Source organism: Ruditapes philippinarum, unplaced genomic scaffold, assembly GCF_026571515.1.
Source record: "Ruditapes philippinarum isolate M1 unplaced genomic scaffold, ASM2657151v2 ctg10786_1_1_1_1, whole genome shotgun sequence".
Taxonomy (NCBI): Eukaryota; Metazoa; Mollusca; class Bivalvia; order Venerida; family Veneridae; genus Ruditapes; species Ruditapes philippinarum.
The window spans coordinates 67,602-85,531 of record NW_026859446.1 but is presented as its reverse complement, the minus strand read 5'-3'; the positions used below and the strand labels follow the sequence as shown (position 1 = coordinate 85,531).

Sequence of the window (17,930 nt, the reverse complement as noted above, 5' to 3'; positions counted from 1 at the left end):
TTTACATTATTACACTCTTTGATTTGATGTTGCAATACGTTTTAAAAAAGTGGTATTATTAATTTTCTCCATTAGAGAATCACATTAACTTTTGCTGTTACTTTGTTTTTGTTGCTATTATTGTTTTATTCCTGTTGTTGTTGTTGTTGTTGCTGCTGCTGCTGCTTTATTATCGTTGTTGCTGTTATATCACTGTTGCTTTCTTGTTGTTGCGTTTTGTGTATTTGCCGTCTGTACGTAGAATACGAATACGGACAATGGCGGAATAGGCCGATCATACATGAAGAATGAATTCGGCTTATAATGGTTACTTCTTCTTAATAAAAGTATATATAGTTACATTTATATTTTTAAGCTGACGGTGTTCTAAAATGCACAGCTTGTCAACCCAAGGAATTGAAATCCCACTGACGTCACGATAGTGTTTCCGGTTATGGTTGGCCTGTGGGGATCTTCAAATAAGTGTTAAGCTTTTATCGCGATCAAGCTAAAATTAAAGATTTATGTTTTAAGTAAAATATGGTCCATGCTCTATTCTATGAATCAAAGATAGGTGACTCCTTCCATTATTCTTTGCAAACCAAAACTGTATCAACCGGGCCTTTTCGGTCCATTCCGTAATACACCGGTAATATTCGTAATTTTCGGTTCTTTTTCGAATAGAAAAGCAAAACCTAACGACTCGATGCAAAAAAAAACTCAAACATTCTGGTGAAAATTTCCTTAGTAAAATATTCATTTACAACCATGATGGAATCGTTAAGATCTTCAAGTTTCACACGTGATCTAACCAAGGTCTTGACGTCATTTAATATTATTGGAGGAGGCGGGTTGTGAGCGGGTAAACATTGACGACAAAACAAAACCCGGCAATACGATGGCCGACAAAATCTAAAAAAATCCCGCATTATACCGCACTACCCCATGCCACTCAACAGTTCACTTGTAACTAATATTGGAGAGAAAACGATTAATTTGCCATCAGTATAAAAAAATAACATTTGAACATTTGTTTCAGTACGTGGACTAGTCAGTATGGCTAAAATAATCGTAAAGTACATGTTTATCTTTGTGGTATTAAAACCATATCCTTGCCTTTCATACCATTTGTATAGAATAATAATACTAAATCGTACTGATTTTTTAAAGATGGCAAAAACCAAAAGATATTTGAGCCGCGTCACGACAAAACCAATATAGTGGGTTTGCGGCCAGCATGGATCCAGACCAGCCTGCGCATCCGCGCAGTCAATGCCGTTCGCCAACCAACCCTATTACAAGTAGAGAAACTGATAGCAACAGCATGGATCCTGATCAGACTGCGCGTATGCGCAGGCTGGTCTGGATCCATGCTGGTCGCAAACACATTATGTTCGTTTTGTCGTGACACGGCTCATTTATAGACCAGGAAGAGGAAGTATAAAAAGTACTGGAATGAGGCTGAACAAAATTACCATGTGATCAGGTCATCTGACGACATTTGCAGCGCCGCTGGTGGATGAAAACATGTACATGTTCTCTCTAGCAATGCCTAACGTTAATGAGTCATGTATATTGTATGAGTATACCGACTAACACTACATATAAATTAAGTCATGACGTTGTATATATTCTACAGGAGAATAACATTGAAACAAACTTTTATCAGCCAATCTTGATTCAAGTGTCTTCATGTGTTGATGCTGAAATGATGAGTGTTGTTGTTTGGTTTGTTTGTCTTTCCCCTTTTTTCATGGGGTATTCGGTGCAGGAAGGATCTTAAAATGTAATGAAACTGATTATTACTTGTCCTAAATTTAGGGACATTTACTTTACTTTCTTACAATCTATACTCCCCGAAGACAGACGGACAAAAGTTTACTGTTTAACTGTATATATAGGTGAAATAAAAACAACAGACAACTACAACCACTACAATAAAATCAATCGGGTTATGAAACCGCTTTGTTTTGTATTTACATGGAAAGAATAACATTTTGTAAAACAAATATTCTATAACAAGGGCCATCAGTGATGTCAAGTGTCCCTCATGATAGCCATACCTCGGCAAAAAAAATCATTCAACTTAAAAACCTGTGTAATATGCACAAGAATTTGACCTACCGATCCTGCCATTAGTAGTCCGGACAAGTTTTGTGACGGTCAGACAGGCAGACGACGGAGAGGTGACCACTGTATGTCACCACTACTTCGTAGAGTCGTCACAAAAATGCATCATTACTAATATGGATTCCTTGACACGCAAAGAAAGCAACACAATACCTCATGTTTTTTTCCCTATTCCATGGTGGCTGATTGAGGCCATGACATATCTTTTAAAATGTGAACACGAAATGATTTTTCATTTATTTATTTCTTTTTTTTTCATTTAAGGCAAAACAAAAAGTCTGTAATTTGTCTACCCTTCGTATTTCTGATGGTTTTTTCTCGGATTTTGCATCGAATAAGTTAAATTACGAGATGGCGTTTATCAGCTACCATACATTTACTGTATTGAGGTTAAGACGCCATAAAAATTTTGAAATACTGGTGAAAAGATATAAAGATTAAATAGATAAACACCTTTTTAGTGCATGCTTTATTTAAAGAGGAAGTGAGTCGTGAAATTCTATGAATAAGTATATATTTACTTGTGTTTAAACACAAAAACAACGTGTATATATAATAGTTATTTAGCATGAAGAATGTTCGTACAAAAACGCATTCCTTTTTAAATGTTAAATATGAACATAAATCAAAAAATCATCGAATTTCGAGTATAAATAAGGGTTTACTGACATGGGAAAATGAAACCTTATTTATTTAAGCAAAACGTGGGAAATAAAGGTTCTTGCAACCAGTATAAAACAATCTATCATGACAACATTTTATTATTGTCCAGTTGTCTGCTCAATTTCAGTATCAATATCAGCTGCTCGATTTTAGTATTAATATCGGCTGCATTATTTCAGTATTAATATCGTCTGCTCGATTTTAGTATCAATGTCGTCTGTTCGATTTCAGTTTAAATGTAGTCTGCTCGATTTCAGCGTTAATATCATCTGCTCGATTTCAGTTTTAATGTCGTTTAACCGATTTTAGCGTTAATATCGTCTGCTCGATTTCAGTTTTAATGTCGTTTAACCGATTTTAGCGTTAATATCGTCTTCTCGATTTCAGTATTAATGTCGTCTAATCGATTTCAGCATTAATGTCATCTGCTCGATTTCAGCGGTAGTTGTCGTCTGCTCGATTCTAGTATAAGTGGTGTCTGCTCGATTTCAGTATAAGTGGTGTCTGCTCGATTTCAGTATTTATGTTATAATCGATTTCAGTATAAATGGTGTCTGTCTATTTTAGTATTAATGTCGTCTGCCCGATATCAGCATTAATGCCGTCTGGCCGATTTTAGTGTTAATGCCGACTGCACGGTTTCAGTATTTATGTCGTCACCTCGATTTCAGTATTAATATCGTCTGCTCGATTTCAGTATTAATGTTGTTGCTCGATTTCAATATATATGGTGTCTGTCTATTTTAGTATTAATGTCGTCTGTCCGATGTCAGTATTAATGCCGACTGCACGGTTTCAGCATTAATGTCGTCTGCTCGATTTCAGTATTCTTAATAATGTCGGCGGACAGTTTAAATATTGATGGCTGCACGATATTCAGTTTTAATACATGTAATTTTGACTGCTCGATTACATTATTTATATCGTCTGCCCGATTTCAATTTTAATGTCAGCTGCCCAGATTTTATGGATTAACATGTCGTCTGCCCGAATGAAAAGATTGGATACTGAATAAAAAATATTTTTAAATACTAGTCTGCAAGACTTTAGAATGTTAATATCTTGGTATTGGATAGTTCCTGAAAACGACAATAGACGGGTCCAAATTCCAAACAAGATAAGTTAATCACAATAACTCTGCGTGAATACAGGTTAAATGAAATAAAAAAGATATACATGTATCAAAATAAATTAGTTTCTCTAACAGGAAGTATTAAGGTACATTATTTTGCTTCCCAAATGTAGATCAAATATGACAGATATTCAAAATGATTGTAGAGTACACTAAGAATCAATAAATCATTAAAACACACATTCTTATTTTATAAAAGCCGGAGAAGCCATTTTGCATTTAAATCTGTATAAATGAAAAAAAAGCTAAATGTTAATCACAATGATTCAACTATAGCTTTATATAAATATACTCCATGGTGAGCATTTATTCATTTCCCATTTCTCAAAAGGAACGTTTTGCGAAAAGATAATTTATTCACGAAATGTCAAAAACGCATTTCTATGAAAATGTTATTCGGTCTGCGTTTGAGCAGAACACTGCGCCATTATGACGCTACCGTTTATATAGTTTTCCAAATCAGTTTGCGTTCCTGTGGTAATTTGTACCCGGCCTCGCAATACGCTTAGTTCACTGTCAGAGCTCGAGACCTGAAAACAAACATTGCATATATTATAGAAATTATTTCAATAAAAGAGCTTTCAATTGTTATTACTTTAGTATTTGTATATAATTTAAACGCCTGTCTTTAACCGGCTGCTTGTTATTCAATTTCGTTTCTTATACCTCCTTTATTTGAAGAGTATTTTATTTTCCTGTAAGATTTCCCCTCTTTGTAGGAACATAAATACTGTACCGCAGTCAACAACAGTTTTCAGGTATACAACCACCAAATCACAAGTCTTAATAAAAATAAATTTGCATTATGGTGATTTCAAACTTCTCCAGGCTTTTTTATTTGCAATAAATTTACTCCGTTTAGTTCCTGTACAAGATTTTACAAAAATAATTGCATATTTCAATATTCATGTATACTTGAGACTTTGTTAGCATTTTACTCTGAAATATGTTGAACAGTAAAATGTGTCAAAGGAAAATACAAGTAAACTCACAAATCTTGAACTTTGATCATCTGAAGAGTCCGTATGTTCTTCGGGAATCTTCGACGACAAGTTCAACAAGGCGGAGGTTAACGAATCATTCGACGAAGGCAAACGCCCTCGTGCAAAATTCAGAGCTTCTGATGACGTAGACGTCTGCCGTGATGGTCTAGAGGAACAAGAGCATCCGGTAGACACAGATGATTGGCGTGACGCAGGTATTCCAATAAAAGAATCAGACGGTACCAGGTGAAGTTCAACATTGTCCGATTTTAACGTCGCCCGTGACAGATCCCGTATTCTCTCGCGTAAATCCGACACGTCCGTGGTTTGGTCGGTGGGCATTATATGTATGTAAACAGTACTTATTTCTGATTGGTAATATTCGGGTTGCTCCTCAATTATATCTTCTGTAAAATCACTGTATGAAGTGTTTGTTGATTTAAGATTAAATTTAACAGCGCTTTCTGGTGAGCCATTATCATCATCACATGCAGAAAGTCTCTGGAAAATCACAACAGTATATTTTTTAATTGACCAATGCTCATGGAAACAGAAATGAGGGTTACAAAATGTCAATTCGCCATTTCTTACAAGTGGTATGATTCAATACTTTATGACAAATAAAGGGCGCAGAAAGTGTCGAAGATGGCCGAATATAACGATATATACATGTAAGTATATTGTTGAGTACAATACTAAATTACCTAGAATATCGTCCAATATAGGTTTTGCAACTGTGTATATATCTATAATTCACCAAATAATGCACAGATACGTTAAATATTATACATTATTTTAGTACAATACTGAATTACTTAGAATCTCGTCCAATATAGGTTTTGCAACTGTGTATACATCTATATTTCACCAAATAATGCACAGATACGTGAAATATTATACATTAATTGAGTACAATATTGAATTACCCAACATCTCGTCCAATATAGGTTTTGCAGCTGTGTAGACAACTATATTTCACCAAATAATGCACCGGTAAGTGAAATATAGCTTTAACCTTTCAGCCAATCATTTAATGTGAAATATCGAAATGTCAGCCTGTTGCAACAGTTAAAATTTTAAAAAAATAAATAAATATTTCGGTTCTATTTATTGTTAAGTCAGTAAAATGAGGAATATAATTTAATGTAGTGACAGGCAAAGAAATCAATATAGGGAAAATAATAATTACAGGGTGATATGAATGAATGCATCTTGCACAAATTTTCCGATCTGATATAGTTTTACTAAAATCAAAAACTTTTTTTTCAAAATTTTAGAAACAACTATGCTTTGATTTTGTAGCATAATAAAATGAAGCATAAATAGTTCTATATTTAACCCTAAGCATGTTGGCGGCAAATGAATACACGCATGTGACCAGTGCATCCACATGATGCGTGCCGTCTTAACATGGTCCCCTTAAAATAATGAATGGTTTTGTCCAGAATAAAAGATGGATAAGTCCATTTTAAAAGCCCACTATGCCTCATACATAAATAAATTTTCCAATATTTAGAAGGGGCAAAAATAAATTTTATTATGTTTAAATAATGGTTATAATGGTTTTAGAGCATGTTATATACTTATCACCTGAAGAAAGTAGCACTTTCATTGTAATTTAAGTCATAAATTAAATCATAAAATGTAAACAAAATAGTATTTTGACATCCATACAAAATATGAATTACTATTGCTGCTCTTATTTCCAAAAAGCAACCGAAGCGAAACATGGTTCACATAATTGGCCAATCAGTTATGAAAACTAAAACAGGATATGAAAATATTAAAAGCTTTTCAGAGAGAAATAAAAGCATTCATCAGACATAATGGGCCTTTAAGATATCTGGCGTGGTAAGGATGAAATAACCGACATTATCGAGTCTTGTCAGGCGGTATTTGGTGTAGGCTTGCCTGGGTGTAAAGTATTATTATGGTTTATTATGCTTTATAGAATAAATTCTTACATTTGTAGAAACAAACGGCGATCCACTTGAGGAGACTGAAAATGAAAGACAGTAACTGTTATTCGAGCTATTGACAAATCTGTTGGCAAAGATTAGACAAAATAATATTCTTAATGATGAGAAATTTTCACAATCATGATCATTATCAAAGGCAGAATGAAACTTATCATCATCAGCAGCATTATCATCGCCAAATCATCATCACTATCATCACTAATTAGTACCAATTTGTGAGGAAACGTGTTTAAGATTTCACTGTTCTGTCTATTTCAAGTTTCAATAAAATATACGGGCGATTTTGTATGGGCCACCCATGAATAATTCCGATGAAGTTTTGTCAAAATCTATCATATGGTTTTGAACAGATTGTAGATAACGACAGCCGACACAAAACAAACATCATGCTGTCATAAAAACTTTGTGATCAGCTGAGATAAAAGGATATTCAAGAACGAATTGTTAACCTGATCAACTTTTTTTTTAAATTTTCAAAGGGTGTAAAAATTGTACGCTGATGTAAAAATGACAATAAATCAAGTAACAATGGCGAAAGAATCAAACTTGTTGTACAAAATATTACATACGAGTGACATTGTGTTTATGATGACGATGATAATTAAAATAACGAAAACATTATGTTCATGATAATAGTAATGATGAGGATAATAATGATGATGATGATGATGATGTTGTTGATGATGATGATGATGATGAGGATGATAATATGTTGTTTAGATTTCTGTTAGAATAAAACACGTTTAGGTTCTATGTTTTATAATATAGCATTATTTAAATATGTATGAATTTCTGTGATAAGTAGTTATTGTTTGAATTTTATACCTTCCTTATGTATAGAACATAATCCAATGAATACATGTATTAAACATCATGTAAAAAAAAGATGTGAACCGTATAACCACAGACTAATTTTTACTTCCCAACAACCCACGGATTGTAATAAAGGTTCATTATTTTGTTTGAACTTACCTGTGTCAATACCGCTGTCACCTGAAATAAATTTAAAAAAGAAATATAATTGTATCGTAAATATTTTTTGATTTGCATTGGGTCAATCGATAATATACACTTAAGTGTTTTATACAACATTTGTAAGCGGATGGTATTAATTTGTGCATTAAATTTGTCTGCCTGATTTTTTTATTTATTTATTTTTTATTTTTTTATTTATTATTATTATTATTATTATTATTATTTTTTTTTGTTGATTTTATCGTATTTGTAGTCATATCTCGGGGGTTGGTCCACCTAACCGATGGTATCCCTGTTGAACTAGTCGGAAGACAAAGTGAAATGTGTAAAACAAACTCCAAATTTGACATAATTCTACTATCTGATCAAAATAACAAGACCAAGGGGTCATTTCTTCTGTCAAATGAAACCCTTAAACGCGATATCGTTTTAATAAAACATACATTGCAAAAAAATAAAAAGAAAAAGAAAAATCTCAACAGATTAAGCATTCACATGGATATACATTATCTCTACTTACATTTTACTTTGTAGTGAATATGAAATTGAACTGACATACCACGTAAAATTATATATTATTTATTTAAAAGATACAAGTTATTAAAGTGAAGTGGTCTATATTGGAAGGTTTGTAATACAATAAATAATTAAATTGATAAAAATGTAAACAAAGTACTATTTTGACTTCCATACAAAATACTAAATCATTATAACTGTAATAATAGCTAAAAAGCAACAGAAGAAAAACATGGTTCGAGTAATTTGGCTTTGAGTTACTTTTTGGAAACTATAAAAGTACATAAAGAATTAAAAGCTTTTGAATAATAAGAAAAAATCATTTCTGACACAGAATGGGCCTTTAACAATGTCTACTATAACGGTTAAACATTATGCGCAATTCACTTACGTTTCCAACTTTCAGTCTTTAAGTGCAGGCTTTGAGGTACCATTAAAGTTTCCTTTATCAAATTTCTCTGCAATTAGAAAGTTATATTAACACGTGAAAATCATGAACAATGCTAAAATGCTTATTTAGAAAAGTTTGGACTAGAAAGAACATATCATAAAAATAAAGTTTGAATGGGAAAATTCGACACTACAAAGTTTTGCTCGGGATATATGAAGTTAAAGAATATAAAGCTAAATATATGATGCAAAAATTATTGTTTGAATTTTAAAAAAAGTTTACCTCCATAATGCTTGTATGAAATAAATATGGTAATTTATTGCCTTAAAAGCAAATGGGGCATGCACAGAATCATTGCTAAACGGATGAAACTCTACTTAAAATTTGGTAATTTTGAAATATCGTTTCATAACATAAAAAACAGAACTTGTACAAGCTGTTGATAGACAATATAAAAACAAATGCACTCCTGGCCATGCAAAAATTTTAAAGTGAACTTGTTCGGTTTTGAAATTTGAACTCTCCATTTGAAATGTGTGTGCTGTGACGGTGGGGTGTAATTTGTTAAAATGAGCGGCCAAAACTACAGAATTTTGTATGTGTGATCAGACTTAACAGGCGTGCAGGTTGTACATAGATTAAATGGTTTGAGCACGTTATTTGTTCCAAGATAAATGCACTGGTTACAATTTCGCAAGTAAGGCGAGGCCATTCGTTACACTTCACTTTTAGATATTCCCTAATTTTAACATAAAGGGAAACACTTATGGAAAATAAGGGTGAGCTTTGTTTGTTGTTGCAAGATTGAACCATACCTTGATAATTAATTTGTATATTTGTTCGGATACCCATAATATACCGTCTCCCTTTCCGTATCAAGACTTGTGTCTATAGTTATTCCTCTTCAAATATTTTTTATAAATCTCGAAATATGACGAACTTTGTCGGATTTTCACGAGGTAAGATGACGAAACTGACATGGAATGAGAAAATGAGATCAATTTTCGTAAGAAGGAAGTAACTAAAATTATTGGCGCACCTGATGAAAAAAATGAGTAAGTATGTCGATTAGGAACCCGGATGTGTAAAAAAATAACGAATAATTGTCATGTTTGTGAACAGATACATTAAAATCAATATTTGTTTAGCGCTTGTGGATATATTTGTGGCAAAAATAGTCAACGAATGTAAGCTCCGCGATTAATTCTGCACTTTTGATATACAGTGCACATATTAAATTTTCACAAGCTCAAATAACTAACTTGAAAACTTTGACTTTCTGCCAGGTATTGAAAGACGCAAGACGCCTGTGTATGATTTTCTATTTGTTTTCACCAAGAGATAATGAGAAGAAGTTTACCGTTACTTGTTGCACTGAGACACTGGTGAATATAAGCGAAGTACTACATGAATCAGACAAACAAATATGCATACGTTTTATATAGTCAAAACTGAGTTTAGTTAAAAGTGAATACGGAAAGTCTGTCGAAAAAGAAAAGTTACAATAAAAATAACATTGATATCGATAGTACAATGGATTTAGTATTATAAATAACAACAAATCACGACAGAAATATATAAAAGCGCCGCGTCACGACAAAACCAACAAAGTGCGTTTGCGACTAGCATGGATCGAGACCAGCCTGCGCATCCGTGCAGTCTGATCAGGATCCATGCTGTTCGCTGCCAGTTTCTCCACTTGTAATAGAGTTGGTAAGCGAACAGCATAGATCCTGATCAGACTGCGCGGATGCGCAGGCTGGTCTGGATCCATACTGGTCGCAAACCCACTATGTTGGTTTTGTCGTGACGCGGCTCAATTATGGGTGTTGCTGCATGGCAAATGAAATACATGATTTGATATTACATACATTCATATAGCAGATAATAAAGTGTTTCTTAATTCTTAATTATATAAACTAGTCATATTAATTTTTCACTTGTAACTTTATCACCATTTTTATTTCAAGAGATTTTTATAAAAATGATGTATTTCTATTATTTTAACAACATCTGAAATACTTCTGATTGATGTGCCCATTGTAGACTAATTCACTTTAAATATCCTGACAAATAAACTAAAGGAATATACGAGGCATGCTTGCATGTTGAAAATTTCTATTATAAAACGTACCATTTTTGCTTTATCGAATAGAACCATTAAATATACTGTTTGAGTCGTAACAAGATTTTACGTATAAAAACTTGTTATAAGAAAAATCGATACTACTTGCCCCACTTTATAATAAGTTCATTTAAAGTCCTATCTTTTCAAAAGAACAAAAAAATGAAGTACATTGAAATACTTGAAATTCAAATTTATAGCAGTGTTAGACATTGTTCATATTGATAAAACACAGATTTCATTGCAATTATTACACACATGGAATTCCCTATTTGTTACAGGTCAGAGCAAATACTTATTCTTTAAAGCAGCACGCCTCCAGATTAATGCTTATTTTTGTGAAAAGTTTAAAAAATGAAATTAAATGTATAATATTTTAAAGTAAACTAAAGAAAGCATTTTACACATTATCAATGACACTTATAACCCACGTTTTTTTATAAAAAAGAGGTCAAAATATGCATGAATAGCCCTTACTGCGTTAGTAACGCAGTAAATATATAAGGTGAAAAATACTGCAAAATCCGACATAAATCACACATAACATGAAAATCTTTCTTTTATCTTGAATCTCTTTCCTTTTCTTAAAATCTCAGTATTTTTTTTTTATCAAGTTTGACTTTATGAAATATTTTGGCTCATCTGGAGGCATGCAGCAAATAAATATTACCCGGCTCACGGCAAAACAATAGCACTGTTGCAGGCTTCATCAATTCTTTCAAGCAGCATGCCTCAGGAGTATTGAAAATATTAAGTACACACTCACATACGCGCGCACATTAAACAATTTATACGGATAAGGAAGTTTTTTTCATAAGACGCATTAAATTATAATAAACAAGTTTTAGACGCAGAGACATGTAAAGTGTGTAAAGCTATATCTTTACTGCCTACAGTTAACATTTTTTTGGATATTCCAAAATGCCTGTATGAAAAAAAATATGTTGGTATATTTCCTTTTGAGCGAATTGCGCATGATCGAAATGTATGTCTCTACATACACCGTGTATATTCAGTAACGCAGGAATGTGCAAATAACGCTGGAATTGTGCAAAAGTAACGCAGAATTGTGCAATTTAGTGGCTAAAACGAGCACCGCGATAAGTAAATGGGTCAATTTTTATTATTATACACCAAATTGGAAAACAAATGTTAGCGCATACGGTTGCTGAGACATTACAGTTTAAACCTCAGCAAAAATATTTCCATGAAAATGTTTATTTTTCAAGATCATTCGTGAAAATGACGACCTGACTAGCGTATTGGTGGCGATTTTTAGTTTCGTTTATATCTTTAAACACAATCACGTAGATATTACTTTATGATTTTTTATATTCTGTATTTCTGAAATATTTTCCAATCTATTTGTGTCATATTACACTTAATTTAAAAGGTAAAACGTAACTGAGACCATTTTTACGAGGTAACGCCGAATTCGGGAATGAAGCACTGAAGCAACGGCGGTAATCTCATTAGAAGTAGCTAAAACCTATTTAACCAGCTTCCATCTACTGTTAAACGACACTTGTAGGTTGAAAAATGTCTTACGTATACAGAATATGAATAAAATAATGTTTTAAATGTGTTAAATGTACATATTTATTTGATGAAACACAAAAAGTCTATTTCAAAACAGTAATCAGGTTTTCTTTCTCGTAAATGATGTAAAAAAATAAACATTTTCATGAAAAAAATTGTAATGCTGGTTAAAGTTTAATGTCGTAGCAGCCGTATGGGCTAATTCATTTCTTTAAATTTGATTAAGAATAAAATATTTTCGTTCGTTTACTTACTGTGTTATACCTTTTGGCAATAGCATTGCACAGATTCAGCGTTACTTGTATGTGAATTGCACATTCCTGCGTTACTGGATATGCACGGTGACATAGTCTACGTTTATTCTTACATTACAGTTTAAACCTCAGCAAAAATATTTCCATGAAAATTTGCACAAAAGCAGCTTTCGCTGTCAAGTACCTTAAATAGTTAATTTTATCGCTAAACGGTTAAAAATTTACTCAAAATAGCAGTATATTATATATTTATTACGGAACATATTATTCTGATTGCGTACAGTTTTTATGTGTGTTAATTAACAGAAACATTCTATGTTACAATTCTTTCGAGAATCATTCAAACGAGTATGAAAACAACATAATTTCACCATTTATAAATTTTAAAGTACTATCAAATTCTAACCTACTCATGAGTATAGATATGCCCATGCCAAAAATATCTAAGTCGCGGTCACACATCAGATAAACGTTTCTACTTCGTTTGCTCGCAAGAAGTGATACACTTTGAAATGTATGCGCTTGTAAAAAATAATACAGTAATCGGAAGTAACAGGGGCTTGTCATGATAAAACTAAATGTAAATGTAAATGATACAGTGCGTCTGTTTCTACAAAGTTCGTCCCGTATGCATCGGACAACAGGCCTCGTACGTAGAGCACGAATGCACTCACACAATTAGCCCCACATTATAAGACAGTGTTCGATTTTTCGCATACAACTTCTGTCCACTTTGTCTATGTCTGATTTAGAACGACTGTTACATTTTCGTTCATTTATAAAAGAAACATATCTGTCACTTTTACCACAAATGTGGGACATGGAGGCCGCCATTTTACCATGTGACTGAAAGTAGTTCCAATATTTGTTTGTTTAGGTTTTACGTCACATCGACACAGTATAGGTCATATCGCGACGTTCCAGCTTTACTGGTGGAGGAAGACCTCAGGTGCCCTTCCGTGCATTATTTCAGACACGAACGGGCACCTGAGTAGAACCACCGACGTTCCGTATAGTTCCAATATGGCGCCTCATTATGTCAGAGACCCAATCGCAACCACTCGGCCCTTTCCGTCAGTCTTCGGATAAGGACCTCGAACACAATAGTATGAATACACAGAACGGATGCGGTATTCTGGTCTAACCTACGCTAAGAAACTAAACATGTAAACAAATAGTAATTTAATGCTGGAAGTTGTTGACAAGTTTATTTCCAATATATGTAGTTAAAGTCCACCTAAAATAAGTGAATTCATAGGTACAAAAGCAAACAATACATTATTTATATATTTACTTATATGGCTGTAGAAACCGAAAGTACAAATCAAAGCACAGAAGGTGCTGAATTTGTTTGGATCTCAGAATGTCAGAAAGGTGAAGGTTGTGAGATTATAAAACAATTTGTTTTTGTATAGTGCCACCAATGCTTTCCAGCGTTTTAAATGTAGTAGATTGGCTATAAGACTAATTGCAACAATGATATTCAATCCAATGTTTATTTGACTGAAACAATTTGAAAAAAAATCAGTTGCCTTAACTGGGATTTGAACTCCAGACCTCTCGCTTCCTAAGCGAGCACGTAAACCCCTCGGCCACGGTGAATTTATATGTTAACGGCCTGAAGAAAACCATATTATTCTAAAATAGGGTTTGTAACGACGCTAACTGTTGTTTAACACTTGTGTAAATAATCATGGCGCTTACTATAAGCACGTATATCTATAAAGAATAAAACAATTTTAGAAATCTTCGACCAATCGGGAATTATTTTGCTTGAAAATTAATGCGCCTGTCATGTGACCATATTTACGCAGTGATCTCCCCTGAATTTTTCGGCCTAAGTGTTACATATAAAGGGAAGTAACCGCTTCAAAAAAAGCGGACTACTTTCGGCATTTGCAATTAACAGCATTAGAGTCTGAAATGTCGCTACCATTATTCGTTTGGTCTGACGACCCAAACAAATAATCAAAGGGCTTCAACCTCTGTGGTATTTTCTGATCTTTGCAATCTAAATCATACTGACTATCTGTATGTATTTTCCAGTATAAGTTTATTTTTATATACTATAATTAATCTTACGCAGCGACTGCGTCTATAACAGTTTGAGATTGATACTTATGGAATTTTGCATGACTAGAGTTGCATCAAAAAATGACAGCCACACTTTATCCTTGCATATCGTGGCTACTTCCTTAAAAAAGACACTTCAAAAAAAAAAGTTGCCTCGACAAGGATTTGAACCTTTGGCCTCTCACATCCTAAACGAGCGCGCTACCTCTGCACCGCGGTGAAGTAATACATATGTAGCTTGAATAAAAACAAATACATTGTAATTCTAATTTGAGAATTTCCATTTCGTGTTTGTAATCCTTACTAATTTCGAGGTATTTTGTTCACGTTTAACACTGATGAAAATAATTTAGCGAAAATCTTCTCAACAAAACAGTACGACATGTATAGATTCCACTACACGGCAGTCAGATTTATTTGTGTACTACGCTCTGGAGTATTTGGTAATCGACATAGCTAAAAATAGCATTTTCATTGATTAAGCTTTACGGAAATAGCCGAACATTTTTCATTGGGTACAAAAGATATTCATCCGCGAAATTTGTGATTGTAACCTCATATTTCAAGATCAGGCTGCACATCAGTGCCGTGTTTGACCAAGGTCTGCAATGGTCATTATTCTGTATTTGCTTTGAGAAAAAAAAATCCTAACAAAATGTCCCCCTCCCCCTTTCACGACCTCTTTTCAAATTGTACTTACTTTGGTAAGACTTTAATCAAGAATGAAAAAAAAACATGACAATTCAGTGTACTTTTTAAATTTTTCAATGAGCATTAAATGTCTGATAAACATATGCTTTAGAACATAATATCTTGTTGTATTCACATTTTAATAAATTTACAATATTATAACATTTATTCATATTTGTGTGTGTATGGATAGAATAAAAACACCTTGTTTTAAAGTATGGTGACTGATTAACGCCATGTCGTAATTTCGTCTTTCACAATATACCACCAAGTAAAACTTCTTTTCGAGGTGAATATACGACAAGAAAAAACTCGATCAAACCGGGTTAAATCTGCAATTTTTTTCAAATTTATAATCATTGCTTCAGGAGGATCATTTCATTACCGGAAGATTGATTTATAAGTCTATTCGTAAACAGATATTTCAAATTTCACTTTGAAGTAAATAATGGTTTGTGATCATGCATTGCTGACACTTGAAAACACTTGAAATATTTCTTACTTCTCGATGGCATATATTCTCTACTGAAGCAAAATAAACAAAATATTAAAGTGTCCCCTTGCCATTGTATCGACATTTGAAAATATGTTATGATAACAGTCACTGGAACATTAAAACACCATCATTTCAAAATAAAATTAAAGAAATAAAATTGAAAAAGCAGGTGTGTAAGAGGTTTGTTTTCTAACAGGTATACATATCTATAAACCCAGTCAAATAAATAAAATACAAGTGTTTTCTCTCTCTCTGTTTAACACAATACACATAATACTTGAAATCGTTTTATACCCCGGCGAATATGAAATAAGGCACGAAAATAGTAAAAGCTTTAAGTTGACATTCAGGGACCCCCCCCCCCCCTCACACACGTCAGAACTGCTCACATACTTATGATAAAATTAGTAAGTATGCCAGATGCTTTGCATTTTACGATTTCAAAAAGAATACTTTATTGAATATAATGCACATTTATGAACACAATTGGAATTATTTATGATCGATTAATAATTGGTTTCAGTATTTTGTGCTCGTTTCATAGAAATGCAGCCAGCGATGACGTTCTTTTCAATTTCAATACAATATATTGCTTATCTGTTACAGCTGAATGCCTCCAGATGAGCCAACATTTTTAAAGAAAATCAAACTTGAGAAAAATGTAACAAGGTTTAAAAAATAAGAATGTTCAAGATTCAAATAAAGTTTAAATGTTATGTGCGGACTGATTTTGTAGTGTTCATCACAATATTTCTACTGCGTATATAAACTAGTGATGTTTGCAATCTTTGTTCATTTCACGATATTTTACTTTGAATACAATTTCAAAACTTTCATGATAAGCTTGAATCTGGAGGCGTGCTGCTTTAAAGTAGCCTAAACACCCATACCGCCATTTTAATGGGACACGGCTTACTGCAGTTCCTGATCTATTTTTAGAAACTATTTTTAGAATCTCACCTTTCTTAAGTCTGTTTTAAACCGTTCCATAATTCCGGTGATTCCTTCCCAGCAGACGAATGCTGATTCAAGCATTTTCTTAACACTTGCTTCGTCTGTATGTGTTTCAGCCACTGTGTCATTAAACTCTTTAAATTTCCCTGACAACTCCGCGAATGTCTCTGACAACAAATGCTGAAGACCTTCGCCGTTTTCCATTTGTACTGTATGTACATGTATATAAAGCACAAATCTAGTATGTGAAATCTAATTAGTATTTAACAACAATAAAAAAGATTTTAACACTATATATAATTCAAATTTATTACTCATTGCAGATGCAACAATAAGTCAAAGTAATTGTGCTATGAGTTATTGAACTATTTCATGTATATATGGGCAATTAAGCAAAATATATTTCAGAATCTAGAAGAAAACGTGAAATCATTTTGACATATATGAACCCATATATTAATTCTTAACAACAACAATGTAAGTAATTATGCATTCGTTTTTCTTACCCTGAGTCCTACACACACCAAATACTGGTTAAATAGCAATCGTTATTTTGTTGTTACGAAATTATCCTATAAAATGCACTGCATTGGTCGAATATTCTGAGTCACGTATCTAAAATATCCAATCTTGAAGCATATTGAATAATTTCCCATCTTAAATAATTCCAAATATTAGATGTATAGACTGTATGTAATATTGCGTAATATTAACTTAAATTCCAGATTCAAACGGATTGTTTTAAAATCATAGATGACTAAATTGAAGGCACCTTTCTGTCATATTGTAAAGCATCGAATTTATCAAAACACATTTTTGGTCTGTCGTGACACGATGTTTATAACTTCCCTATATAAAATATGCTATTTGTAAACCTGTATCAGCGATCAAAACTGCGCACCCGACCTACATATTAGATAATAATACCCGATTGCGCGCGATTTTGTAAACAACTTTTCCGGTTTTGTTTTTTGTTCAAACATATTTTTTCAATTTAGCCAGTTAATGGGGTTTATATTGGATAGGAATAGTTCTAATTTTATATATTAAT

At 33.0% G+C, this 17,930-nt stretch overlaps 1 protein-coding gene across 2 annotated transcripts; it reads right to left on the bottom strand.

Annotated features, from left to right (window-relative positions):
- Window positions 1-1,912: 1,912 nt before the first annotated feature.
- LOC132756544 (uncharacterized) lies at window positions 1,913-17,764 on the bottom strand. 2 transcript variants are annotated; one of them, XM_060747640.1, is made up of 7 exons: window positions 17,386-17,764; window positions 16,886-17,117; window positions 8,749-8,815; window positions 7,839-7,859; window positions 6,852-6,886; window positions 4,897-5,388; window positions 1,913-4,434 (listed from the first exon to the last, which is right to left on the bottom strand). In XM_060747640.1, exons 2-7 carry the CDS (start codon window positions 17,081-17,083, stop codon window positions 4,297-4,299), a joined length of 951 nt encoding a protein of 316 aa, XP_060603623.1. In that variant the 5' UTR covers window positions 17,084-17,117; window positions 17,386-17,764; the 3' UTR covers window positions 1,913-4,296. The 2 variants fall into 2 exon arrangements, with proteins under 2 accessions (XP_060603623.1, XP_060603621.1); XM_060747638.1 differs by having other exon boundaries at window positions 16,886-17,088; window positions 17,386-17,763.
- Between the last annotated feature and the right edge of the window lie 166 nt (window positions 17,765-17,930).